The sequence below is a fragment of the Coregonus lavaretus genome (genome assembly GCF_964263955.1).
Source record: "Coregonus lavaretus genome assembly, chromosome: 39".
In the NCBI taxonomy this organism is placed as follows: Eukaryota; Metazoa; Chordata; class Actinopteri; order Salmoniformes; family Salmonidae; genus Coregonus; species Coregonus lavaretus.
The window spans coordinates 18,886,694-18,914,270 of record NC_140026.1 but is presented as its reverse complement, the minus strand read 5'-3'; the positions used below and the strand labels follow the sequence as shown (position 1 = coordinate 18,914,270).

The following is a 27,577-nucleotide window of genomic DNA, read 5'->3' as shown; positions in this document are numbered from 1 at the left end:
TACAATGTAATTTTTTTTTGTAAAAATAAAGAAAAACCCTTGAATGAGTAGGTGTGTCAAGTTTTGACTGGTAGTGTAGCTACCATGGTTTATGATAATTGCAGTTTAGTTCATTATCTAGCTAGCTATGTGTGAAACTGACAGTTGGGCAGTAAAACACAACTAGCTAGCTAGCTAGCTAGCTAAACAACAAGCTAGCTAGCTAGCTACTGTAGCTAGCTTACTCACTCTGTAAGATTAGCTTATCATGCTTTTCAGGACAACTCGACATTCCTCTTCACAATCCCGGTTGACTCCTTCTCGCCAACTCCTGTCTCTCGGTCTTCTTCTATGTTCAAAGCTTTATGACTGTAGACAGTCTGATGCCTTATTGTCAAAAAGCAACCCACTCGTTACACAGACACTTGGTGCAGTCAATGGCTCAGTGTTCCAAAGCTGTTCACCGACACAGCAGCATCACCTTTATCTCAAATGTCCAATGTTGAATGAAAAAACAAAGTGACATCATATTGACACATACACTGTGTATAGATAACATTAAGAACACCTGCTCTTTCCATGACATAGAATGACCGGGTGAATCCAGGTGAAAAGCCATTATCCCTTTTTGATGTCACTTCAATCAGTGTAAATCCACTTCAATCAGTGTGGATGAAGGGGAGAAGACAGGTTAAAGAAGGATTTTTAAGCCTTGAGACAATTGAGACATAGATTGTGTATGTGTGCCATTCAGAGGGTGGATGGGCAAGACAAAAGATTGAAGTGCCTTTGGTGTTCCTAATGTTTGGTATACTCAGTGTATATGCACTACACATTATTGTTTGGGGGTTGCTAATGTGAAACATGGCATTTAATGAAAATATAAATGTAGAACGAACGGTCTGTCTTTAGTGTTTCCCCAGGGGTACAATAACTACTGCGCACATGGCTTGAAATCACCGCCCCAGTTTAAGCACCGCCTTCGCCTAATCCTGATTCTTCCAAATAATCAATCAAGAAACGTGGAACTGCTGCTGCTCGTAATCACATAATTCTACATGAGTTTTGACAGATTCTCGCCGTTTACACGTGAATCTGTCCACGAGGATTACCCAATTATCCACGTTGAAATGACATGGTGTGCCCAGTGGGAAGGGCCATTTAAATTTGAAAAAGATTAAGACTATAATTGACGCCTCAGAGGCTACATTCACATTTGGTTTTGCTTTTTAACCTGATAAAATATCTTAATTAAATTGTTGGAATTATGAGATTTATCCTAGGTAATAATGTTACACTTTTATTTGTGAATTTAGCTAAAATATACTTTTGACTACCTTCATTTCCTTCGATGAGAATTGTATCCCATTTCATACCTATAGCGTTTTACAACAAGTGGATTATCTGTGGAAAGGAATACCACAAACAATAGGTATTCGCCCAGGCACAAACGAACTGATGACCGGCTTGTTTGAAATGTCTACACAGAGCTTGTGTTTTTGGTTGTCTGTCCTGCTGTTTCGTATACATGCACTGTTGACACTGTACACATGGTTGATACTTGTCACCTGCCGCATCATGTCTTCTTAAATGTACATCTCGAGTTTTTAAACAGATAGGAACCACATGGGAGGTTTTCAGTAGGCGCCAACATGTATTAGGTCTTTGTCTTTAAATTACAGCCTAGGCTAAAATGTCTAAAGCTGTAACTTAGTTTGAGATGGGGGGACGAATCATGTCAACACTTGCACAATTTCCGTTCATTCTACTGTTATTAGGAAAAAATACTGGAAATTCAAGAAATGTGTCTAACGTTAGTTTTGGAGTAGCCTAGCATGCAGGCAGGCTGGCAGTGTGGACATGACGCCTCATGTCAACCAGATGCATCAAACTGCGTTCCGGCTGAAGTCATGAATTGTTAATGGAGCAGTCTGCAACGCTACGTTGGGGATGCCGCACTAGGCTGCGGTGAGTTCTGTGTACCCACATGCATTTAATATTTTCAACTCGTGCGGTTGCTTTACTGTGCAGTGGTACACAGAAGTACACACACAGACTCCAACTAGCTAGCTTTTAGCTAATGGAAAAGCGAAGCACATGTTCATCAAGTACGAAAAATGCGGGCAACACATCCAACAAACAACATGCATATTCATATTGTGGACATTGGGAGTTATATAAACGATATAGACTTTACGCACAAGCCTCGCGTCGCCCAGAGGATTCTGAAACCTATACCCTACGAAAATGCAGTAGCCTAGGCTTGAGATATCAGAAAACGTTACAGTAACATAGTTGGAACATCTGGGAAATGTGATTGAAGTCAGACCAATTGGCTACACTTAAACCTGTTCGTTTGTTTAACCTTTTGTTTTGTTTGTCGCCATGTTCTTCACATGATCCGTTATTTTCTTATAATATATGGGAACTCACAACGCACCCCTTTTCAATAGATGAGCATCAGTAATTTCCTACAAACTAAACAGGGTGCGTGATTTCATAGTAGCCAACGCTGTTGAACCTATCCCTTACTATATTTAGTAGGCTATGGAGAATAATAATATGCTTATGGCGCAGGTTCCTTTTAAAAATCATTATTCTACCATGTTTGGAATAGCTTCTTAGGACAGGTTACAAGTAGACACGTTCAACAAGGCACGTTGATATCACTGTACATTTTGATATCTTGAATATGCTGCATGCATGGTGGTGATTCGATTGTCAAATGTTTGAAGGCCTATAGACCGGTGAGCGGTCTGGGTATAGCAGCGTCTTGATAAGCAAAGCGACAATTTATGTGGGCTGCGTTAGAAATATATTTTATCTCACCGTGTCATTAGAATTGAGCGATTTTATAGTTGGAAAATATTTACTATGCGCGTGCTAGATCCCGCCTGCTTTACAGTACGTCATTGGCGAGTAGTAGGGAGGTGGTGAAGGGAGTCACTTCCCTGCCTACTTTTAATAGCTTTGTCATGTGATGGAAAGCAGTTGTAAGACAGGTACCCTCAGTTCATTCTCGGTAAGGGGCAGTAGCCTGTGCGAGAGCGAGTGGAGCGCGAGTGGATTTCTTTTTGCCTGATTTCTTTTTTTGTTTCTTTCGGACCGTCATTTAGTGCCTGGATGGCGTGGGACAGGTGTAACCAGGACTCGGTCTGGAGAGAATTAGAGGTGAGCAGTTCTAAAATATCCAACTTATTGTCAACTGTACGGTTCTGGAACGTTTTGGGGATGATGGACCTCACAGAACATCCAAGACCGTGATTTCCGATAGCGAATACGGCTTTTCCATTGCTGGTGTTGGCACGGGATGCGTAATATCGCCGCGATTGCGCTGAGGATACGATACGGGGGAAATACAAAGCACAGGAATATATGACAAGTGGAGGGGATAAAGCAAAATTGCTGTTTTTACTTCATAGTGTCGTGTTTAAGTCGTTATATGTAATGGTGTAGGCTGCAGGAGCGGTGCGTCTCTTGCAGCGCTGGAGTTTGCTGCTGGTCGCGTCTCCCTAGGAGGTCGTGCAGTCGGAAAGAATGTTTACATGCGTGTGGAGATCTTTCCAGTCACTGTCTGTATTCGCTCTTGTGCTGATGTGAGAAGGGTCCGCTCTTGAAGTCAGAATGACAGAAATGTTTCTAAGTCAGGTATTGTACACTCGGACGATATATGTCTTTTTATCGGGGCTTTATCGGGATTTTACGTGATTTGTTCATTGGAAAGTGCAGAGGTGATCACAGGCACGGAGGTTTGATATTACGGAGGAGAATCTTCTCTTACATGTCATCGGGCGCGTCTTGACATTTGTGCCAGCAACATCCCTTTGGAGGAGAGTAAAGACATATATGTAGCCTAGTTGCATATTACAAAATAGGCTATGGGAATGTTTTTACCCGTTAATAAAAAAAAAAGCGTAATTGCTATCGGGGATGTTTTTCCCATAGCATACTTGGTAAGCTCTTGATTTAAAACGCACGGGGTAGATTGACAACTCAATGCAATGATTTTGAATAGAATAACTGGAAATAATGCAAATAGTGATTTAGAGATTGACAATAGACTATAACTATGTTATTAGTGTTATGCATGTCTATGCAGTTTGTTATAGGCATTGAGCTGTAGGCTATAGTTGTCTGCAGATACCGTTGACTTACGCATTAATGGGATAGAAGCTCATCTTCGATATGAAGCTGCTGTCGGTTTATCAGCTTTTCTCCGTTTGTCTGTTATCACCACTCAAGGCAAGATTGAATGACAGTAATTCGCTTGACAAAATGCCTGGAAATGTCAGTTTAATCCATTACTTATTGACCAAGATCATTGTCCTACGCATGTATTTATTTGCTTTCCTTGACAGTCTGGCGAATGACTTTATGCACCAGTAGCACTCCTTTACACTTTAACTTAAATTATTAATAGAGATAGATGGATGCTCGGTCGTCTGAGCCAGCCTGTCAAATATATATATATTTTTTTAATCATGTTTTCTTGTTCGTCTGGGCATTTTCGAGTACATCAGCGTAGTGATAGCTGCTGCCTATCTATAGTGCCTATCTATACCCCCTCATGAAGGTGCGTGTTTTTCCAGAACCTGACCTGCTTGTGACAGACATGCTTTCTTTATTCTTTATTTTCTGAGTGCGTCAGTTTATTCTGAGTTGAGCATAAATCATGCCGTGAAATTCCCAAAGCCCCCCCCCTTTACAACCAGATAATTGCACTCCAAATCCCCAGTCATATTCCTAATAATCTCACCATAGCAGGTGCTTTTATGTGTTCTGTGTGCGTAAATCACATTGGCTCGCAGTGGCGGTTAGCGCACTCCCCCCTCGCTCTGTCTGGCGGCGCTATTTCATTAACACCCTTGGAAGAGGATGAGAAGATTGAGATGAGATGTCAGATCTCTCTTTGATTTCTTTTTTCGTATATCTTGATAAAGTGAGGCATTTTGCAGGGCTAGGAGGGATAGAGACTGATGCATTTGCATCTTTATCCTAGCTAATGGGCAAAGGAGAGGGAGTTGTGTCGTAAATATAGCCTATGACTATGTCATCGCATGAGCGCAACCAGAGGGCGGATCAACTATGGCACGTTTCGGCCGGGGCGTTTTTCGTTTTTTTGTAGCCTACCTCCCACTTGTCATAGTAGGCTATCTGTCTCTCTGTTGCCCTGAGACGAACCCTGGGCCCATCTCTCTCCAGCCAGATGCTCTCTCTCCCTCTCTCTGGCTCCTTGGCCAACTAACCGCCTCCGGGGTATGCCCGAGGGTATCACCATTAACGCTCCCTTAAGTCTGATATGCATACATTGAATCCTGACAGCTCTCTAGCCAACATTTATGACGTGGGGTTCGAATTTACATTTGCCACACTTAAAACGCCTGTTTATCTATGCATAACGAATGTGTCAGTGAGAAGACCCGGGAGTAAATTTGGGATAAAAAAAATACCTGCATTTGGCTCACTCGGAGCTGATCTCTCCTTGCTTGCCTGGGGGTTGTGCGCGTTTCTCTCTCTATCGAGTAGAAGTGACTGCCATGTTCCAGAACAAGATGCATTGCGTGCAGTGCTGGCATAAACTTGCCTCAAGCAAGCACGGGCCGCTGAAGCAATTAACATTTGTAACATCTTGGCACCTGAATAAGAAATGTAGTTTAGGAAAGCGCCTTCCTGGAACTTGTTTACATTGAGCTTGCAACCGTTGGCGCAGAGTCAAACTTCGTTGCCTCATCTTCCTCCTCTCTCCACACCAAAGCGGGTTGACATATTTAAAGTCTGTGGATCCCCTCAAACGCAGTTCGATGAAGCTGATGATTTGTGTCTGGAGAGCGGCAGAGCAGCTGTCGCATAGGCCCCTATATAAAAGCGGACAGTGAAGAATGAAATGTCAACAGGCAGCATGGTGTGGAAAACGACCCTTGCTTCAGAGTGAAATCTGTGCCATGGCTACTGCTGCCATTGTGTTGACGCACCCGCTTGCCCAGGGCAGCCAGTCAGGTGGCAAGTCTAGCCATGCTGTCATTCAAATGACGTTCAGCCTATCAGTGACATGGACATAGAGCCATAGGAAGAATACCCATGCAACACGATTTTGAATGAATTATCAGGCTTTATGAATGTCTGACCTATTAGGCCAATATGCCTAGCAGGCTTTCCTGGTCTACTGAAACTAACCATGTAGTATGAGAAATATAACAAGGTAGGCCTATCAATAAAGTTAACTTGTTATCATCAAAGAGCCATCGAATAAGCAATGAATGTCCTCTAGGCCAGGATGTAGTGTACAGATATTGCATAATAACCATAAAATACTACCTGTGGGGGTAACGCCTTGTGAATTCATGTGAAAAAGTGTCTTCCATAATTTGCCTCAGTGTGTGTGTGCATTGGTACGTACGTGTGTGTGTCTGCACCCCTTTGTGTGTGTTGATGGGTTTTCGACACCTCCCATCTTCTTGTCTCCCCAGTGTGCTGCCTTGGTTGGCGAAGACCAACCCCTCTGTCCGGACCTCCCCGAACTCGACCTCTCAGAGCTTGATGTCAGCGACCTGGATGCGGACAGCTTCCTGGGCGGGCTCAAGTGGTACAGTGACCAATCAGAGATAATTTCCAGTCAATATGGCAACGAGGCTTCCAACCTCTTTGAGGTAAGAGAGCATATCATACAACAGCTTGTTTTTATTTCCCAAGCGCCTCTGCTCCCCTTTGCCCCAATATCACATGATTTATGACACGGTCGTTAACTATTTACAGATATTATGGTAGCCTTGACTCATTTTTTTTCTATTTAGGAAGTTGATGCTAGGTAAATGAACTCATCAGAGGTCACCAGCCTGAGCTCAGTCAGCGGAGAAAAAAAAAATGCGTCATACTGTACGCTGAGTTCGCTATCTGTTGAAAGCCTTCCAGGTACTTGATAAAAACCTCCCGCCTAGTACAGTATGTAGTAGTACCGACTGTATTGAGAGAGGGACTTTATATTCCCCTGAAAAGTACAAAGTCAAGATAACAGGGGTTCGGCGATAAGCCTGGAGACCTTTGTACTGCCCTTTGGCTTCTCTCCCTGACAGTACTTTATCAATCCCCCAAGTCATTCATTCCAGTCCAGTCCAGCCACAGCTCTACTCTGCTGTGGCAGGCATCTAAAGGAGCAGAGGTAATTAAACCCAGCTCTTGCCCCCTTGGCCCCCATATTGTGGCCATATTGCGAAAGCCCCCTTTTCCAGAGGGTTTGGGAGTAAAACATTCAATTTTAAATCTGCTGCACTCTCTCTCATTCAGGGAGGCAAAGTCCACTGAAAGTAGCATGCTGGCGGAGCAAAAAAGTCATTTGGGACAAGTAAGCTACGAGAGACAGTTCATTACTGGTTGATCAGTGGCGAGGAAGACGGAGATTGGTGCTGGCTTGGCTGGAGAGAGGAGAATGCTGGAGGGGAATGCCACTGTGTGTCTGTGTCTTGTCATGCTGTCACATTTCGGAAGCGGAAAGTGTGTGTCTCAATGGCCCCAGTAGGGGAGAGGTTGATAGCGGACAGAATTCTTTCCACGCACACACACACACACCCCTCCCTCTGGTTTTTCAACCTAGTGCCAGTGAGGGGCCCCTAGACAGTCCCCTGTGCTCGTCCTGAGTGCTAGTCATGTGACGCCGGACCCTCAGAGTGATTTGGCCTGCGGCCGATGAGGGGATGGATAAAAATACAAGCTAACATGTCTGTCGTGTGTGTGTCACATTTTAAAACACAAGGCACTCTTTGAGGTAGCCAGCATAGAGAAACCAGCAATGTACGAAGTGTGTGTGTAGGATACTACATTATTTCAACACACATACTACACCGCTGGTTCTGCCTTTCCATGAGAGACGATCAGAAAACAGCTATAACGTTTGAAAACATCTGAGCAGTAATGAATGTGATGCATTTCAAATGAGCTGGCTTTACAATCAACGAATGTATTACTTGTACTGTCGGTTGCTATCTGGAATTGGAAAGTGGAACGTTTTCAAGTTGCCATACGAAGTGCTCAGTACATCATACAGCAACGCTGGGAGTTGGCTTCTGTTATTTCTATTGCTTACTAATCTGACAGGGGGAAAATGGTTGGTTCTCTCTCTCTCTCTCTCTCTCTGTGTGTGTGCACGCTCACAGATCAGAGGCTTGGGGCTGGGGGTTGCCGCACAAACTTTCTGCACTTCCCTGATTGGCCTGTGTGGGGCACTGCAGTGCCCAATCATAACGTCAGGATTCAGAACTGGTTAATGATTGGCCAGCTGTTGTGTAAAACAAGTTGGACTTTTTATTCTTCCTCTCTCACAATCTACTGCCAATGTTTTCTTAAACTACTTGACTAGAGGTTAATGGGTGTTCGTGGTAGGTCGTCTCTACCCTAACCTTAAGCAATGCACAAAATAATGAACACACACACACACACACACACACACACAACCTCATAGGCATACAAATCCACACACATACTTACATAACTACTGCACACACAAATGCACATATTCTCTTTCTCTCTCAATCACTCTCTTTCTGTCTATCTCACTCACTAATTTTCTTAATTTTTCCACACACACACACACACACACACACACACACACACACACACACACACACACACACACACACACACACACACACACACACACACACACACACACACACACACACAGACACACACACACACAGCTAGTATTGTCACGATAGCAGTATCGAGATACTAGTAAGCAAGGAAGGAAATTAAACAAAATTAATTTCTCGAGGAAAACAAATATAAACAAAAATAAACAGCCTTCTGTTGTCACCCAGAGTCAGATTTGTTTATTTTGCAAGCTATGGCAGACAATATTTTACATAAAGTAGGTTTTTAAAGGACCATGTTTTTTTCTGCTTTGCATTAACTTTCTTGCCAAGGAAAATCTGGTATCGTAGTATCGCCACACACACACACACACACACGCACACACAGTGCTGAAGGGCCCGTTGCTCTGTTTTTATCCCGCATGTGTGATTTGCCATAGAGTTCTTCTAGTGTGCACAGAACAGAACAGGCCCTGGCTGGCAGGCAGATGAGCAGAGAGAGAGCGATCGAAAGAGAGAGAGAGAGAGACAGAGAGAGACAGAGAGATATAGGATCAGGGAGCAGCAGCAGAAAAGGCACAGTGGATTGTTGTGAACTTGACGGTTGATGCCCTTCAGTGTCAGTTCGCTTGGCCATGATTTATCTGGCCCATCTCCGGGGCTAAAATGGTGGAGTTGAGTCTGGAGGTGGTAGGGGAGTGGAGGTTGCGCCGCTTCCCAGGGAGGGTGCCTGGAAGCTGGGTGCAGCTGTCACCGTGGGGCCCCTTTCTGGAGTGTGGGTGGTAGGGAGGGGGAACCAAGACAGGGGGATGTGTGCTATGCTGGGCTCCCTCTGGCTACTGCACACTTCTGGAGGGAGGGGGAGAGTGTGAGAAATAAAGAGAGAGATAAACAGATATAGAGAGACAGAGTGATAGAGATAGAGAGAGACTGAGACAGAGAGAGACCGATGCCAGAGAAAGAAAGCTCTGTCTTTCCTTCTTTAAGAACAGACTCTGAGAATCCTTCCTAAAATGGACACACTGGTCGTGTTGGATGAACTTCAGTCTCGGTCCCACGCTACTTGGAAAGAAGAACAAGTATTGTTTTTGTTGCGTTGGCACTTATGCAGATGCTGCCGGCCGCGTGACAGGAAGTGGCAAATGTGTAAACAGCTTTATTATTATACAGCTAGAATTGAAAAAGTCGCTGGCTGTCAATAATGTGACATCTAGCGTGAAGTCGGTTAGATCATTAATGGACTAGGGTGATTGTTTACATCCTGCTCATGGCCTGTTTGTGTGTGGTATGTGTGACTACTATCAAGTGTTTGGTATAGTGTGTGTGTGTGACTGTCTGCTTGTGAGTGCACTTGTTGTGTGTGTTTGCAGGTGTGCTTGTTCATGTGCATTGTATGTGTATGCTGTCCCTTGGGCGACCTCTTTTACTCTATTCTGCCAGTGTTACTCCAGCGGGATCCGGACAATGCTGAGAATGACACACAGCCTCTTACCAGGCCAGCTATCAGCCTGGACCACAGTGTGCTCTAACACCTCTTCAACAAGGCTTGGCCACTAAGCCAACACTTTCTATATCGGGCTGTGGTTGTTGGGTCTGCCAGTGAGATTATGTCCAAAACTCCCCAACCGGCTGCCAATGTGGACTGAGAATCACGTGGGAGCCCAAAGTTACTCATATCAACAGATCTAGGATCAAATGATGCTCCCTTCAATCCCTACCTCAAACATTACGCAGATTAAAGAAGACCTGATCCTATATCAGTGGTTAGGAGCAACTTTCTACCCACTCCATCAAATATGGCTGCCGTCTCCTTGTAAGGAAGGAGTGGAAGTAACATTAGCTCAATGACAGCCGGTCTCAAACACACTGATCAAGCCATTTAAAGATTACTCTATCCCCAGCTGTCAATTACTCAACATTACCCAGTAAAGATATCAGACCATTAACAGAGTCTCTCATTAACAACGATAGTGAGGAAGTCAACATCACTAGAGGTGAAACAAGATGTCGAGTGCGTCGTCTGTGAGTGTGCGTGCCTCTGTCTGAAACAAGTGGCTGATCCCGCGGATTGAGTGATCGGCGTCATTTTCGCGGCGAGGATAGAATCCCGCTGTGGAGTGCCAGCGGAAATCCCCCACTGATGAATTAAAAACAAGTGAGTCTGGCGAGAGAGGGAGTGGAGGATTTAGGGCATTAGCCAGGTAATGCATATGCAATGGCTTTTTCTGCGTCGGTCGCACGCACACACACACACACACACACGCTAGATTAGTCATCGGAGGTGGGCGATCTTGCTTACATTGGGATTGTTAAAGCAAGATGGTATTATGCCTCCGAGAGAGAGTTCCCTCTGCTTTTTTCTCGTTTGTTTGTTTTTGTGTTGTTCAAATGTTTCCTTGGGCAGATGCTGTGCTTACTCATAGCTGGCCGAGAAAGAGGAAGACAGCCCGGATTGATTAGGGGGGGATGTGTGTGTGTGTGTACGTTTGGAAGTGCTGAACGTGTCAAAATGTTTGTTTAATAGCCCCCCCCCCCCCCGCCATCACCTTAGACACTCACAAGTAGTACACTTGCACACACACACTGACACACACACTGACACACACACACACATAGACCCTCATCACCCCCTGTTACCAGTCCCCGCTGAACGCTGGCTGCGTTTATTTTGCAAATTTATGCTGACATTTGAGAGCACAGCACCCGCACTGTTTCTGCAGTTCAGCGAGGGTGCCTGAATTATCATACTGTACTGTATAATATGATTCTCTCAAGTGAGCCCTATTAAAAGAAAACACACTTCCCCTCATTGTTAGGACCTCTAATTTGTGCATATATACTGTAGTTTGATAAAAGCAAGGCTCCCCTTATTCTGGAAAACAAAGGCAATCTCTGTAACAGTGTAACAGACTCACAGATCTGCCATTCTGACTGTAAAGTAGCCTTGTGGGATTTTTTTGGGAGGGGTGTTGCAAATGTGCTGATCAAAATGTTATGTTCCAATACCCCCTTCTTCCAACACACACAGGCACACTCAAATGTACACGTATAGGCACTCACTCACACACACAGGCAAGCAAAGGCGCGCGCACGCACACACACACACACACACACACACACACGGTTGAGTGTCTCTGAGCATCTGTCAGATTCATTCCACAGTAAAGAGATACTCCTCCCTCTATCCTATCCTTCTCTCTATATATCTCTCCCTGGCACAACACTCCATTGGCTCTCACACACACACACACATACACTCTCCCTAAAGGCTGTCCGCAAACAGCCCCGTTAGAACGCTTCACATCCAGTGGGCATAAAGATATGGATTCACCCCCAGACTCTTCTCCCCTCAGACTGAGGGAGGGGGGAGGGAAGCAGGAGTGAGGTGAGAGAGGCAGCCCAGAAAAGAGTCCCCTCAGGGCATGTTTGGAAAAGAGCAAGAGGGAATATCCTTCGGAGGTTGCTTGGCAGGCTGGCTGGCAGGCTGGCTGACTGTAGTATGTCTTCCAAAAGAGAGACACTGCTGATTGAGGGCTGGGTTGGAGCAAATACAGTGCCTTGCAAAAGTATTCATCCCCCTTGGTGTTTTTCCTATTTTGTTACATTACAACCTGTAATTTAAATGGCTTTTTATTTGGATTTCATGTAATGGACGTACACAAAATAGTCCAAATTGGTGAAGTTTCAAAAGATTCTAAAAAATAAATAACGGAAAAGTGGTGCGTGCAAAACCCACCAACAGTATCATCTGACGACACCATATACTGTATAAGGTCCCAACACAGGTGGGGTCAGCTATGTGACCTAGTGTCCTGTATGTCTCCCTCCTGAACCCCTAAAGAGAACATGGGGTAAAGGTTAACCATGAAGAGGTCACATCCACCTCACATTTTCGTCAAAGTAGAATCTGGTCGCCAGCCACTGGAGTGAAGCCCCCATAGCTGGTTTATTGTATTTGTTACATCAGGATAGGTTGTGTTTCCTCTGAGGTTGTAATGTGTGTGTATGTTGTTGTTATTGTAAGAGTAAGGAGTAAAGTTGGCATGCTGTTGCTGCAATAAGTAGGCACTCACACTTCCTCAAGCTATACTAGTAGCTAGTGTGTGTGTGTGTGTATGTGGCTATTTTTAGTGCGAGAGGGTAATCTGTACTAAGAGCCTTTCAGGACCGCTTCTCTTTACCCTGGCCGGAAATGCTAAGCCAATAAGCCCCCTGCACGCACACACACATACACTTACACATACACGCACGCACACACACACACACACATATACACACACACACACATACATACACACAAATACACAAATGAACCCAAACCGCAAGCCTTCCTGTATTATTTAATACTGTATACTTTCAAGCGGGTGGGAGTTAAAAACACTTGCTTTTCAGAGGGATAGAGAGAGCGAGGTAGAGTAAGAGAGAGAGTGAGAATACAGAGTGAAGAGAAAGGAGAGAAAGTGAATTAAAGAGAGAGTGAGAGCAAGTGAACGATAGAAAGAAGGAGTGAGGCCTTCAATCCATGGGTTCAGTGATTAGATGTGAAGTGCTATCAGTCCTATGTGATCCTCCTCTCCAGGAGAGGCATATCGATCAGAGGTGTGTAGCCCTCCCCAGCCTGGCAGCCCTGCCTTGCTCCAGCTAGCATTTCTGCACTAGCGCCTCTCTCTTCCCTAGCCCTACTCATAGAATAGGATGTTATTGACTGCACTGGAAATGTATAATTGGCTTGATAGAAAAAATGGACTCTGTCTCTTAAAAAGTAGCTGGTCTTGATTGTTTGTTCTTCCACAGAGTGAGCGGTGTTTCTTCTTCTTGTATGCTTTTGATGTGGAAGTCAAACTCACAACCCTGGTCATTCCGGAACTACGTTCAGACCAATTGAGCTATGCGAACTGCATGCTTATGGTTCAAGCTTGTTTTCTCTATTTGAACATTTGGGCTCAGGCAGGGCCTTAAATAGTTGAAAAAGCTCTTGAAGTAAGTCCTTGTGCTTGAGTGAGTGGCTGCTGAGATGACTCACATTGGCTTGACAATCATTACCACTGACAGACAGTAGGCTAAGCAGAAAGCTGCAGCATGGACATTGATGGTGTGTGTGTGTGTGTGTGTGTGTGTGTGTGTGTGTGTGTGTGTGTGTGTGTGTGTGTGTGTGGAAAAGGGAAGGGGGGGGGGTCTGCCTGTCTGCTTGCCTCTGTGTGTGTGCTGTGTTTATGGGGTAGATTAGTGGGTTCGTTCTCACTGGAAGGATGAACACATTTGTTATGAAGCACATTCGGGAAAAGTGTGCGTGTCCTCCGATGGGACTGTTGACCTAATTTAAGCAGTCAAAATAATGAGTGCTAGCTCGAAATCCCTCTATTCCTCCATCCCTGTCTGTGTCCAATACCACATTAGTGTTGTCATTACTTATATTAACTGGCAGATTGTAGGCTTTGTACCCAGACAATTTTGTCTAGTATTGTCAATTATGCTGGCCAATTGCTAGCGGAGCAGAATAAGCTAGGCCTATATCAATGGGCAACGTCATGTCAAAACATCCACAGACTGCATCCCAATAATCTCTCCTTCATGCTGAAGTGTGCACTCGTTCACTACTCCCCACAAAATGAAAAGCATTGGATTGGTGTAGGCGTGGGCTAGAGGGCGTTTCCATGTACCAGTAATTGTCCTTCAAATCCATGAAGGTAAGTGAACAGGTGCTTTGGGAGAAAGTACAAGCTTTGGAGAGTTCATAAACGATGGTGTTAGATAGCTGGCCGATGCCCTCCCACATTTATGAGACAGAGACGGTGATATTATAATAAATACCAGCAGTAACCTTCAAACACTTAACACCATCCTCCATTTAAAGAAACTGAAGCACTTGAGGCAGGAGGCCACAGGTGTGTCAGTATGCATTTAGCTAATTAGCAATGCTTGCAAGCAGTCAGCTGACAATTAAAGGGACATTCCACTCAATCTAACATTCAAACAAACCGGAAAAATTGGAAAAATCTATTAACTGGATTTACCTGTGATAATGAATTGACATTTTATGATCCTAGATATATAAACACACAAAAATACATTCATATAAATTACAGTGAAGGCTACTCTTTGACAGGTATTTCAATAAAGGGTATTTCAATTTATTTAAGTCCACCTATGAAATCTTTCCTAATACCCATCTGTATTGATGCTGAGGACTTAGACTTTCTCTACTTAGTTTGGTCTGTGTAGCTCCACAGTTGAGGAGACATAATATCCCTCAATAGTCCCACTCAGACTGGTGAAGGTTTTGTACGTCCTCTTATGTTTACCTGCTGCCTAGTGTGCCGCCATCCCAGAAAGGGCATCAGATTGCCAGTGGATGAAACGTGACTCTGATAACTTGCTCACAAAGTCAAGGCACGGACCAGGGTTACCTGCTGCAGCACCCAGACCAGAAACAACGGGGGGGAAACACACACACATGCACAGAAGTCAAGGTAAAAGATAATGCATTTATTTAGTAATCAGCAAATAGCTTTTATGCAGTAGGTAAGTGCTGAGGTCTCTAGGCTTGATAAGATCATTTGCTTTCAGGTGTTTTCTGCTCTCCTTATTGTACTCAGCATAGAGTGTAAATTGAATAGGGTGACCTTTTGCCACAGAATCAAATTGACTGCATTTTCCAAAAAGATTTATGTGGGTTCAATTACCATAAATTTGTGATATTGGGTCCATACCTTTCCCAACACGCACATACATAGACGCAAACCCATGCATACATAGAAACACACCCGCATGCACACACACACACGCACCCAATCGACGCAGTAGTGTGCTTCCCTGCATACCAAATATTTCCTGTTTGCGTCCCGGTACACAACACCACTGTATCTGTCCACCCCATTCTTGCTCTCTCCTTTCTCTGGCATGTATCCTCCATAGATATTACTGTGACAAATGAAAAGGCCCGCTGCTCTTGATGAGCTTGGCATGGTCTGAAAGGTTATGAGGGGAAAGGAGGGAAGGATGGAGGGGTGCAGCGGATATTATCCTTGGCAGTTCTGTGAGAAAAGGAGAAGCTTTTGCTGTTCTCTCTCCTTGTAAATGTCATGACAAAACACCCTCCCCCTAACACCACACAAAATGTGTCTTGTTTTTGTTTCGTCTTGCTACACGCACGGTAATGGTAACAGGTACCAACGCGCGCTTTGGTGGAGGAAATGTGACAATGTCCGTTTTAACAAGGTTTGGACTTCAGAGCCCCACCCACACACACTCTCTGTCTACTGACCATCACCATCTACACGCCGACACGTACCGAGGGATGCTTAGCACTGCAGATTCATAGCTGCCTACTTAAGCAAACAGCTAGTTGCATGCCATTAGAAAAAAGGACAGAAAATATTCCCCACCTCTCACTCTGTATATAGTGGGATTTTTGATACAATCAAAGCTCTCGTGTCTGAAGTCCCATTTCAACTAAGTAGGAATGCAAGCACCTACATTTCTTGCGTCAACCTGGCTAATACAGAAAACCCCCACCCCTAACCACCACACGAAAGACCATCCAAACATTTTGATGGTGTATAATTACGTTATTTTTTTAAAAGAACAGGCTCGGAACACTCTGACCATCTGTTAGAAGGAGAGAGATGAAAAACAACAGCAGTTCTGCGTTAGGCCTTAGATGTGGATTCTCTAATCACACTGTTCATATAAACCCCCCTCATGGTCTGGCTTCAGCTGTCTGGTGATCGGGGACTCTCCTGGGCCTGTAACGCTTGTGACTAAGACTCTCCTCAGACTCTAGTAAGTCTAGTCACTGGAGACCTCCAGTTGTCTTCAGCAGTGGTGGTGGGCAGACTAGTCCAAACCTCCTGGGGGAGGGGAGGGTTTATTTAGGCCTTCAGCCCCCCCCCCCCTCCCACCCCCTCTTTGCTAGAGGCATATGGAACCAACCACTGGCTTTCTCTTAATTTGTTGGTGTCCATCTCTTCATTTGTTGGTGTCCAACAGTCCGATCTCCTTAGAGATCCACCGTTGGCGGTGTGCGAGCAGCTATGTCTGATTGTTTCTGTCATGTGTACACCTGCTTAGAGAATCCTGAGCAAGGATTCAGGCTTGTTTCATGGCTGCTGATGTTGTTGTGGTGGCGTAGCTTTTGCTGACTCCCCTGACTTTTGACCCAGAGGTACTGCACAACCAGTAAGGCTGAAGTCTAAAAATTGCCGTAGGACGAGGTGGCGTCAGCAGATTTTCGAGACCTGGGCATGTTTTGCATCAGGGTTTCGGTCAAGAGTTGTGGTGGGACAGCTGGAGCTGTCGGTCAAAGACTGTCCATCAACCTTTTACAAACTAGAATAAAGAGACGTTTTCTTCTAAACACGTTTGGGTTACTCTCAGAATCAGAGTGAGTTGTGTCTGATTTGATGGTCTTCGACAGAGAATCGGTCAAAAGGATTTTATCCCGCTCTTGCGCTCTCTCTCTCGCGCTCTCCATTCTCAACACATAGCACTCTAACGGTTGAAATGGCTCCCAGGACACACATCATCAGTGCTGGCCTCAGGGTATACACTTCTACCTCACACAGTCCAAGGCTTCACCGACAGGCCAGAATGTAGTTTCCACTGTTGTCACACTGGTTGTCAATGGGAGTGACGTGACAGTGATATCCTGCCTTTGACATCACTCCTGACATCACTGAAAAACTGTGTGTAGGGCCAAGATTTCTGATTTGGATCAAACGGTCAGTGGTCATAATACTACTCCAGGATCTCTAGTAGTACATTCCTAAGAGCTTAGGCAAGCTAGGATATGAGCCCTCTTATGGCATTAGCTCAGCAGAGAGGGAAATGGTCTGATTTCAGCTGAGTGGACGACCCACAGTTTTGACCACTCTTATCTGTATGTAAAACCCAGACGGTCAAGGAATTTTATTGCTGGGTAAATGGGCAGTATACGTGTGTTTATTTCTCTGTGTGTGTGTGTGTGTGTGTGTGCGTGTGTGTGTTTTTGTGTGTGGCGTGGAGATGGGCAACAGTCTTGGCTCACAACCATTTCAGGTGTTGACCGATGCCACCTGGTGAGCCTTGTGTCCAAAGCAAGCAGACCCCAGTCTCTTGCTTGGGATCGTTTGCTTGGGAAATGGACTTTGAATAATCCGATGCACTGTTGACTCCAGTATCCAGACGGTAAAACGAGACCGGCCTTCAGCTCTGGCATCTGTTACCTGGCCAATCATGGCCTTGACAAATTTGACAGTTTTAACATGTAGTTTTATGACTCGTAACACTGAGACAGACAGTGCAGCCAGACACACACGCATGTATGCACACAGACACACACACACACTCACACACACTAAAGAGCTATACAGCACTGTTATGTATTGTGTTGTTCCTATAGGTTACAATCACCTTCTCTCTCCCTCCCAGTAAATGTGCTAAATGACTGGCATATCTGGTGGCTGCACGATTTGTCCCCGCAGTGCATCGTGCTGCACCTTAAAGCCTATTCATGGTCAAACCGGCAAATGCGGTGGCCGTACAGCATTTACGGCGATGCGGCCTCCGCAGAGCAGAGTGTGTCATACGCATCCAATAAATTGGTCTGCACCACTTAAAACGCACCACTCTTAGTGATTCAGGGCTAATCTCTATAGCCAGCCAGCTACTTACAAGCAGCTGGCTAAATTAAAAGACATGACCTTACCTCTTCTGAGATGTTGGAGTTGGTTTCCCGGTGCTTGACATAGGAGCTCAGCCAGGACAGCATGAAGTAAAAAGTGGCACTGTTGCATTGCAACAAATATTGTGGTTAAACTCAAATATACTAATTGAAAAAAAAACGTTCTTTTTTGAGAAAATGTTTATAAAAGGTATAACCTTCGTAAATGATATTATCGGTAGGAATGGTGGAGTTATGTCCCACATGCAGCTAACAAAAACATATGGAAATGTCTGCTCTACCCAAAATTACAACCAAATAATTGCAGCATTACCGCAAAAATGGAAGAGGAAAGTGGAAGGGGGAAAAAGTAAGGAACTTGTCTGTCGGCCTTGCATTACAGAACATAATTGGTTAAAGAAAATTGTGATAAATAAAAAAGTTTACCAGTTTCATTTAAGGACCAAAAGATTGACAGCCGTCCCATATAGATTGCAAAATATTTGCGAAGACATTTTTGACGTACCGATTCCATGGCATAGTGTTTATGAACTGATACGCAAAACGACACCGGATTCAAAACTTAGAATTTTTCAATTTAAATTATTACAGTGGGGAAAAAAAGTATTTAGTCAGCCACCAATTGTGCAAGTTCTCCCACTTAAAAAGATGAGAGAGGCCTGTAATTTTCATCATAGGTACACGTCAACTATGACAGACAAAATGAGAAGAAAAAAATCCTGAAAATCACATTGTAGGATTTTTAATGAATTTATTTGCAGATTATGGTGGAAAATAAGTATTTGGTCAATAACAAAAGTTTCTCAATACTTTGTTATATACCCTTTGTTGGCAATGACACAGGTCAAACGTTTTCTGTAACTCTTCACAAGGTTTTCACACACTGTTGCTGGTATTTTGGCCCATTCCTCCATGCAGATCTCCTCTAGAGCAGTGATGTTTTGGGGCTGTCGCTGGGCAACACGGACTTTCAACTCCCTCCAAAGATTTTCTATGGGGTTGAGATCTGGAGACTGGCTAGGCCACTCCAGGATCTTGAAATGCCTCTTACGAAGCCACTCCTTCGTTGCCCGGGCGGTGTGTTTGGGATCATTGTCATGCTGAAAGACCCAGCCACGTTTCATCGTCAATGCCCTTGCTGATGGAAGGAGGTTTTCACTCAAAATCTCACGATACATGGCCCCATTCATTCTTTCCTTTACACGGATCAGTCGTCCTGGTCCCTTTGCAGAAAAACAGCCCCAAAGCATGATGTTTCCACCCCCATGCTTCACAGTAGGTATGGTGTTCTTTGGATGCAACTCAGCATTCTTTGTCCTCCAAACACGACGAGTTGAGTTTTTACCAAAAAGTTATATTTTGGTTTCATTTGACCATATGACATTCTCCCAATCCTCTTCTGGATCATCCAAATGCACTCTAGCAAACTTCAGACGGGCCTGGACATGTACTGGCTTAAGCAGGGGGACACGTCTGGCACTGCAGGATTTGAGTCCCTGGCGGCGTAGTGTGTTACTGATGGTAGGCTTTGTTACTTTGGTCCCAGCTCTCTGCAGGTCATTCACTAGGTCCCCCCGTGTGGTTCTGGGATTTTTGCTCACCGTTCTTGTGATCATTTTGACCCCACGGGGTGAGATCTTGCGTGGAGCCCCAGATCGAGGGAGATTATCAGTGGTCTTGTATGCTTACCTATTGCTTACCTATTGCAGATTCAGTTTTCCCAGCCTGGTGCAGGTCTACAATTTTGTTTCTGGTGTCCTTTGACAGCTCTTTGGTCTTGGCCATAGTGGAGTTTGGAGTGTGACTGTTTGAGGTTGTGGACAGTTGTCTTTTATACTGATAACAAGTTCAAACAGGTGCCATTAATTCAGGTAACGAGTGGAGGACAGAGGAGCCTCTTAAAGAAGAACTTACAGGTCTGTGAGAGCCAGAAATCTTGCTTGTTTGTAGGTGACCAAATACTTATTTTCCACCATAATTTGCAAATAAATTCATTAAAAATCCTACAATGTGATTTTCTGGAATTTATTTTCTCATTTTGTCTGTCATAGTTGACGTCTACCTATGATGAAAATTACAGGCCTCTCTCATCTTTTTAAGTGGGAGAACATGCACAATTGGTGGCTGACTAAATACTTTTTTTCCCCACTGTATATAAAATTCTTGCTACCAATAGAATGGATACAATCTTCCCAGCTCTGCAGATTTGGCTGTGAAGAGACAGAATCATTATATCATTTGTTTTGATACTGTCCATTTGTAGCTTGTTTCTGGACACAGGTCCAGGAATGGCTGAAGGATTGCAATATTTGCATGGAGCTGACCCTGCAGATAGCACTACTGGGTGATCTGAAAAGTCATAGTCAATCGATCAATAATATAATAATACTTTTAGCAAAAATGTTTATTTTCATTTCACAAACTGTAGAAACATTGAGAATAGAAAGGTTCAGAACTTTTGTAAAACATCACAGTACAGTTGAAAAATATATGGCAAATAGAAATCCAATATGGATGGTGTTAAGAGATAGATGGGAGGTGTTGAATGGAGCTGAAGGATGGGACTAATAACAACAACTACTAACAACAAGATAACTAGTGTAAGATATGCTGTGTCCATAATAAGTATATAGGTTATATATTGTGAGCTTTTGTGAAAGAGCACAGTTAGAAAGATATGGCATATAGAAGCATACCAGATGGACATCATGAAAATGATCGGAGGAAGTTCAGGAGTAAAAACAAACAAAATATAATTATTGACTGTGTCCATAAAATGTATATAGTATGTATGAGCATAAAGTAGAGGCCTAAGCGTTGTTGTTCGCTAGTTTACTCCAATTGGGGACGGGATGGTGGGGTTGGAAGGTAATAAAGGGAAATATATATATTTTTAAAGGATATGTATGTATATATATGTATGTATATATATATATATGCGAGGGGGGAAAAAAACATATGGGGGATTGGAAGTGATGCAGACAATTACATTGATGGAAGTTACAATCTATCTGCAATATTAAAGCTGATCTACCCCCCCCCCCCCAAAAAAAAAGGGCCACTGTTTTCCCACTTGCTTTACGGACTTGTCCCACAACTGCCTCCACTTCTTATGGCAAGTGTCCCCTTCCATCGCCATTACCTCCCCGATCTCTTTCTCCCTCATTTTTGTGTCTTTGAAATCCCTACACGAGGTATCATAAAGATGTTTATATTTGCAAACTTGTTCTGATAGCCTTTCGTCAAAGTTCTCCATAGTTGTCATGGAAGTTGTCAAGGAAGTGAGTTTGTGTTTATACAGGACCTACTGCCCCCACCTACCATCAACCAATCATGTAAATGCGGAGCTATACGGAGCCCTCCACATTGTTATAAAATTTGGGAGGTGCATGGCATCACCGTTCAGAGCTTGATTTGGCCTCCGCAAGCCTCCGGAGGCTCCTCAATTGCGTCATACTCTCTGTACGGAGCCTCCGCACCACATTGCCGGATCAAGCATAAATCGGCCCTTTCCCTCCCCCCTCTCCTGCCATATGTTGCGCCACTGTGACCAGCTGACTTGTCAGCTCGACTAACGCCTTAGTGGCGGCTGACTGATTTATTTCCTCTGAAATCTGGGGCAATAATACAGAATGACATTATTTGTTTATCAAATCTAATGCTGCTTTCTTGGTGGAGTTGTGACGTTGAAGCGACTCACCTCCCCTCTCCTAGCATGGTTTCCCCTTCGTTTCTGATTGTGCTTTGATTAGACAAAGCAGCACAATTAAATTGTCAAGGCGCGGATTTAACCCCGAGCAATTCGCAGGCCAATTTATTAAGAAATGTTTTCTGTCTGTGTAGACTGACTTTTTTTAAAATTTCTCCCCTTATTTGCGGAGAGAGTCTAAACAGTACTTTCAATAACATATGACCCATTTAGAATGAGAGGATTTTTTTTCTTCTCCCTGAGTGGCTGTTGTAACGGTCTTTCATTTTAAGATAACAGCAGTGCACGATTGTCTGTATAAAATTCACCTCTCTCTTATTGAATGATCAGGTTTCCAATTGTGGAAACTTTTAGAGTGTTTTTTTTATTCCCCACCTTCAAAGATGTAAAGATGCACTTGAAATGTGATCCCTGGCGCATTGCTTGGAGGCTTCAAATCTTCAAGAAGCAATTAGTCCATTTAATTTGGCTATTTGCCTCGAAGTTCAAAAGTGTATGTTTATTTTTTTAAACACACACACCCCATTATCAGTGGCATGAATAATATCGCTGGAACACAATGGCTCGGCGGAACTCAATAAAATAGTTAAAGCAAGGACGATTTCAAAGACAGCCTGTCTGATAACAAAGGACCTCACCTGATAATGACTGGTGTGCTGCTTTTTTTTCTGAGGCAGGGGAGGGAAGGAGGGAGGTGGGAGAGAGATGGAATGGTCCTGCCGGCGCTTGCCAGCATGCTTTATGGCTAATTGAAGTGCTTGGAGTAAAACAGCCATGAATGGCACCCTTTAGAATTGAAGCGGGTTAATATATCGTGATCCCACAATTAGCCTTGGATTGTTAAGATCTCTTTAATTCAGTGAGGTCCATTAACCAGGATGGGAGAGATGGTGCTCCCACCGAGGCCATTTCTTTTTCTTTTCTTCTGCCACCCCCATTTCATTCTCTCAACAGCTGCTGTGGTAATCGATAAAAGAGGACTCGGCTGTCAGTGGGTTGCCAGGTTAGCCCCGATGGCCTCCCCCCTTTGCGGTTGAATATCTCAACCCAATCGGTCCAAGTGAAAGATTTCTCCCAAGAGGGTGCTTTTGGCTGGTGAAGAGTCAAGGGGTAGTGGATTGACTTTGGTCCAGTGAAGCGGTGAGAGGATGGTCTTAAGCTAGCATGGCAAAGCTGGGCTTTGCTGGACAGGGGCTCTCTCAAGAGGAGAACCACTTTCTCAGGTCTCCTTTTTCCCCCCAGCCCCTGAAAATCCCCTGACTGGCCTGGGACTCTCACCAGCCGGAGCTTTAGCAAGGCCTGTAGCATGACCGTCACAACTTGAGCTTTTACAAGTGTCCCTTTCACAGCATTACAGTCCCCCAGGGGGTTATCTTGTGGGACACGGCCTACCTCTCAAGTTTAGCAATACTTTTTCTAACTCGACCAGAGCCTTGTAAAAATTCCTGATACTACTCCCTTCCGATGAGGCTCGGTGGCCTTTTGAACTTCTACTGGCACTAGGTCAGACAGTGGTCTTGATTTCGCACGCAAAGCATATGCATACTGGAAAAGACTTTAGACTGGAAAGGAGGTAAAAAAAAAACGCCACCCAAGCCTTCAGTGAAATGTTGTTTAAGTTGAATCCAAACAGATGGTTCTCCATTTAAAGCCTCATTTGAGATAATCTGAAATTATCCCAGTTACAATTTTCTAGCTGAGGAGTGCATGTTAGGTTCTAAGAAAAGGATCAGGCTGTATCAACTGTTATTACCCACCCGCTTAGCGCACGGCTAATAAAGTGGGATGTCGGAAAACTGTGAACGGCAACATAGGTTCCGGCACGCTGAATTGAAGCTCTTTTGCAAGTAATTAAACAGCATGGTACCACTTCGGGAGCAATTTCCTGCTAACCGTTTACTGCCAGTGCTGGCGTGGCCCCAGTCACCATTTTGTTATCTCTGTGAAATTATGTCCCTTTTTATAATTTTATAATAATGACTGAGAGCACGTTGTTAGAGGGTAAATATTGTCTGAATGGGCATTGGATTCACATTCTCCTCACTGTCAGCTAGCTAACACAAATGCTTAGGCTATCTGTGCCATCTTCCCAAAATATTGAGAAAAATATATAAATGGCCGCTATCTCAGAAGCTCTAAAGCTTCTCCTGTGAAGAGCTATCCACGGTGGTGTGTAATCGTGAGAAACTCAGAGGGGTTGAATGGGAGCAAGCGGCCCGGGGTAATTGTGTGCACGTGGGAGCCAAGCCAGAGCAGGCAAGTGGCGCTATCTGAAGGGATGGTTCCCCCTCGGCGGGATGATCGCAACATGCTATCGGCGAGAGATGCTAATCCTGCTGTGTGGCATAAAGGGATTTGTTTTTATTCTTATTGGGCTCGCCGTGGAGCATCCCGGGGCGATTGCTGTTTATCTTTTCCTGTCTTTTCGGTTCCCCTGGGTTTTGTCCTGGAACTTCCAGTGCCTGTCGTCTCTTCCCCCCCCCCCCCCCCCCCTCCTCCATACCCCTCTCTCTCACACACCTCCCCTGTCAATGCTAGGCAACTCACATCTCTCTGTCTCTTTCGCTCTCTCTCTCTCTCTCTCTCTCTTCACCCATTTAACTGGGGAAACAGCTGCAGCAAACTCACAACATCCACTTCAAAGGGGAACAAGAGGCGAGAACAGGACTTTATTTAGAAATGTTGACGGCAACTTTCCCCTCGCACACGCTTCTCGTCGGACGTCAGTTGTCTTTTCCCGACGCTTAAAACCCCCCATTAATTTAGCATTAGCAGGCGGTAATTCGCCTTATCGGAGGATTGCTCGCAAACATCTTGTCGACAAGCCTATCATTCTCTCTTCTGAGGGGAGAGTTGGGGGATTGAAGCAACTCAACATCCCTTCGTCCCTATCTGCTCCCCCCTAGATACTTTGCTGTGTGTCACCCTTGTTAATGGATTTTTGGGGGGAGATATTATTTTGGTCCAGTAAGCTGCATGCTTAAAATATGAGTGACAGGCCTGACTCATGCGCGCAGTGAGAGAATTGTGTTTTTAAAAGAAATAGGACTCCAGAAAAGAGCCGCTCTGCTGCAAAACTGGCCTACTCTATTAACAATAGAAGTGTGTTACCACCCACCCTCCCAACCCCCTCTGCAAAAAAATACACATGCTGGTAAAGCAACTTCTCCAAACTAAAATGTCCTATTTCTCTCTCCATCCCCCTTCCTCTCTCTCTCTCTTCTCTCTCTCTCTTCGCTCTTCTCTTCCCCTCCTAAGAAGATAGATGAGGAAAATGAGGCCAACTTGCTGGCAGTGCTTACAGAAACGCTGGATAGCATCCCGGTGGATGAGGACGGATTGCCTTCGTTCGAGGCCCTGGCAGATGGGGACGTGACCAATGCCAGCGACCAGAGCTGTCCCTGCACCCCCGACGGTTCGCCACCCACCCCCGAACCAGAGGAGCCCTCCTTGGTAAGACCCTGTTCCGCCCCCTCCCTCATCCCCCAGCACACCCCTTTCCCTTCACCCCCTTTGCCAGGGCCTCCGTCGACACCAGATAAGGCGCTGTGAGCGAAGCAGGCCGGTGACCAAAAATGTATATGTGCCTTGCAGGCCTTCAGCTTTGGCAGCCCAGCCGCCGCCACCCCCCATGCCCCCCCTTGTGCATGTCGGTCTGTGGGCTGAGATGAGCCATGATGCAGATGCATGGATGAAAGAGTAAATCGAATTGATCAGTGTTAGCTGTGAGGTGCTAATTACATTGTAGTGTACTAGCTGCGCCAATGTAATGATACATGCACAGTGCTGGGTCTGGTATGGGCGACGCTATGCCACGGGCCTCGAAATCGAGCTAGGGATGTAATGAGAAAAGGGAAATCCATCTCATCTCATCTAATGTCAGTGGGCCATACTAATCCCAGAGCCATCATTGGAGAAAGACTGTTTCCTGATGAAAGTTGGTCATACCGGTGTATTTGTTACGAAACACACAACATGACTACGTAACCCCTTTGATTTGGCCTTTCCTGAGGGGGTTTGACCAGGAATGTTTATTTTGTTCAGTTCTAGTCCATTGTATTTCATGCTGGCTCCACACTAGTAAAGCACGGCCATTGTGTACTCCAAAACAACTGCCACAGTAATTCTCGTTGACTTGTCCTTTTAACACTGTAAATAAAGAGAAAGAAGACCTGCTTGATAGATAGTAATGAGTTTGTCTTCATGAGGGCTTCTGTGTTGTTGTTACAACTACAACAAGATAAATCGAACATCCTCAGTCACACATTTACAAAAGCATTGACTATCTCTCTCTCTGATCGTTTAATTTAGTGAAATGTTGAAATTTCAGAGGCAACGGCAGTTTGGGTAAACTCTACTCACTGCTTTTTTCTCTATTCTCTCTTCCTCCCTCCTTTCTTCTCTGTTCTGTGTGTTTTTTTTGCAGCTGAAGAAGCTCCTTCTGGCACCCGCAAACTCCCAGCTCAGCTATAATCAATACATAGGCGACAAGGCACAAAACCATGCAGCCAGCAACCTTCGGATCAGACCAACACCTGCTGTTGTCAAGGTAGCTACCCAGTTGCACCGTTCGCTCACTTCAAAGGCACCGCTTCCGTGGGCCCCTCCATGTTTGTTTATCATCTATGTTCTCGTCTTTTTTTTCATTGCCGGCCTTGGAAGATGTTAAACATCTGCTCCACTGCCATCTCGTAATAAAAGCAGGCTGATTGCCTGTTCAGCTTTCCAGGCGAGGCATCGGGACTGTAACGGTGTCGGTCGAAAATCAAAGCGCTCCTTGTAGTAAGATTGCTGCTGATGACTAAATCAAAAATATCTAGTGATACAGTCTCATTGTTTCCATTAGGTTACCCTCTATCTACTGTTAGTGTTCTGTAGAGGGAATGGGTTTTCCATTTAGATTAATGTAGTATTTTATTGGGTGTATAATGGGCACAGGAATACAAATTAAATGAAGTAGGTGATTCCAGTATTTTGCTGCTTGCCGCATTTCATTGGAACATGATGGATGCTCTTGAAGATTAGATTTTTATTTAGTACGATAGCACATAAATAATGCATTCGATTACTCGTCCTTGTTCAGAGAAACTTCTGGAATGCGTTGGTAGCATTGTTGTCTAGTAAACAGCGCATACGGGAGCAGTTGTGTTGTGCACACACAGAGCTAACACATCTCTGGAAAGTCTATTTTTAAACCGTGCTTTTGACTCATCCATTTCTGGAGCACGGAGCTATGAGGACTCCCCCAGGACAGGGGATGAGCGCACAGAGCTGCTGCGGTGCCGCTCGGGGGCCACGCAATTAAGATGATGGGCGGGCGACGCTCCCACCACCGCCTCCCAAACAGTTGGGCAGACCCGTTGTGCTGAGCCTCACTCTCTTTTTTATTTATTTTTATTTAACCAGGTAAGCCAGTTGAGAACAAGTTCTCATTTACAACTGCGACCTGGCCAAGATAAAGCAAAGTAGTGCGATAAAAACAACAACACAGAGTTACATATGGGGTAAAAAAAAACTAAAGTCAAAAAAAATACAACAGAAAATATATATACAGTGTGTGCAAATGTAGCAAGTTATGGAGGTAAGGCAATAAATAGGCTATAGTGCAAAAATAATTACAATTAGTATTAACACTGGAATGATAGA

The 27,577-nt window shown here is 44.6% G+C and overlaps 1 protein-coding gene across 1 annotated transcript in view; it reads left to right on the top strand.

Moving 5' to 3' along the window:
- Positions 1-246: 246 nt before the first annotated feature.
- Positions 247-27,577, top strand: part of LOC311112983 (uncharacterized protein) — a gene marked incomplete at its 3' end in the record, with an annotated part of 154,558 nt that continues 127,227 nt past the window's right edge. The window contains exons 1-4 of the mRNA XM_084156109.1: positions 247-3,150; positions 6,447-6,626; positions 25,190-25,384; positions 26,358-26,480. Coding sequence (XP_084012235.1) covers positions 3,103-3,150; positions 6,447-6,626; positions 25,190-25,384; positions 26,358-26,480 — 546 coding nt within the window. The 5' untranslated portion in view covers positions 247-3,102. The remainder of the gene's footprint in view (positions 3,151-6,446; positions 6,627-25,189; positions 25,385-26,357; positions 26,481-27,577) is intronic.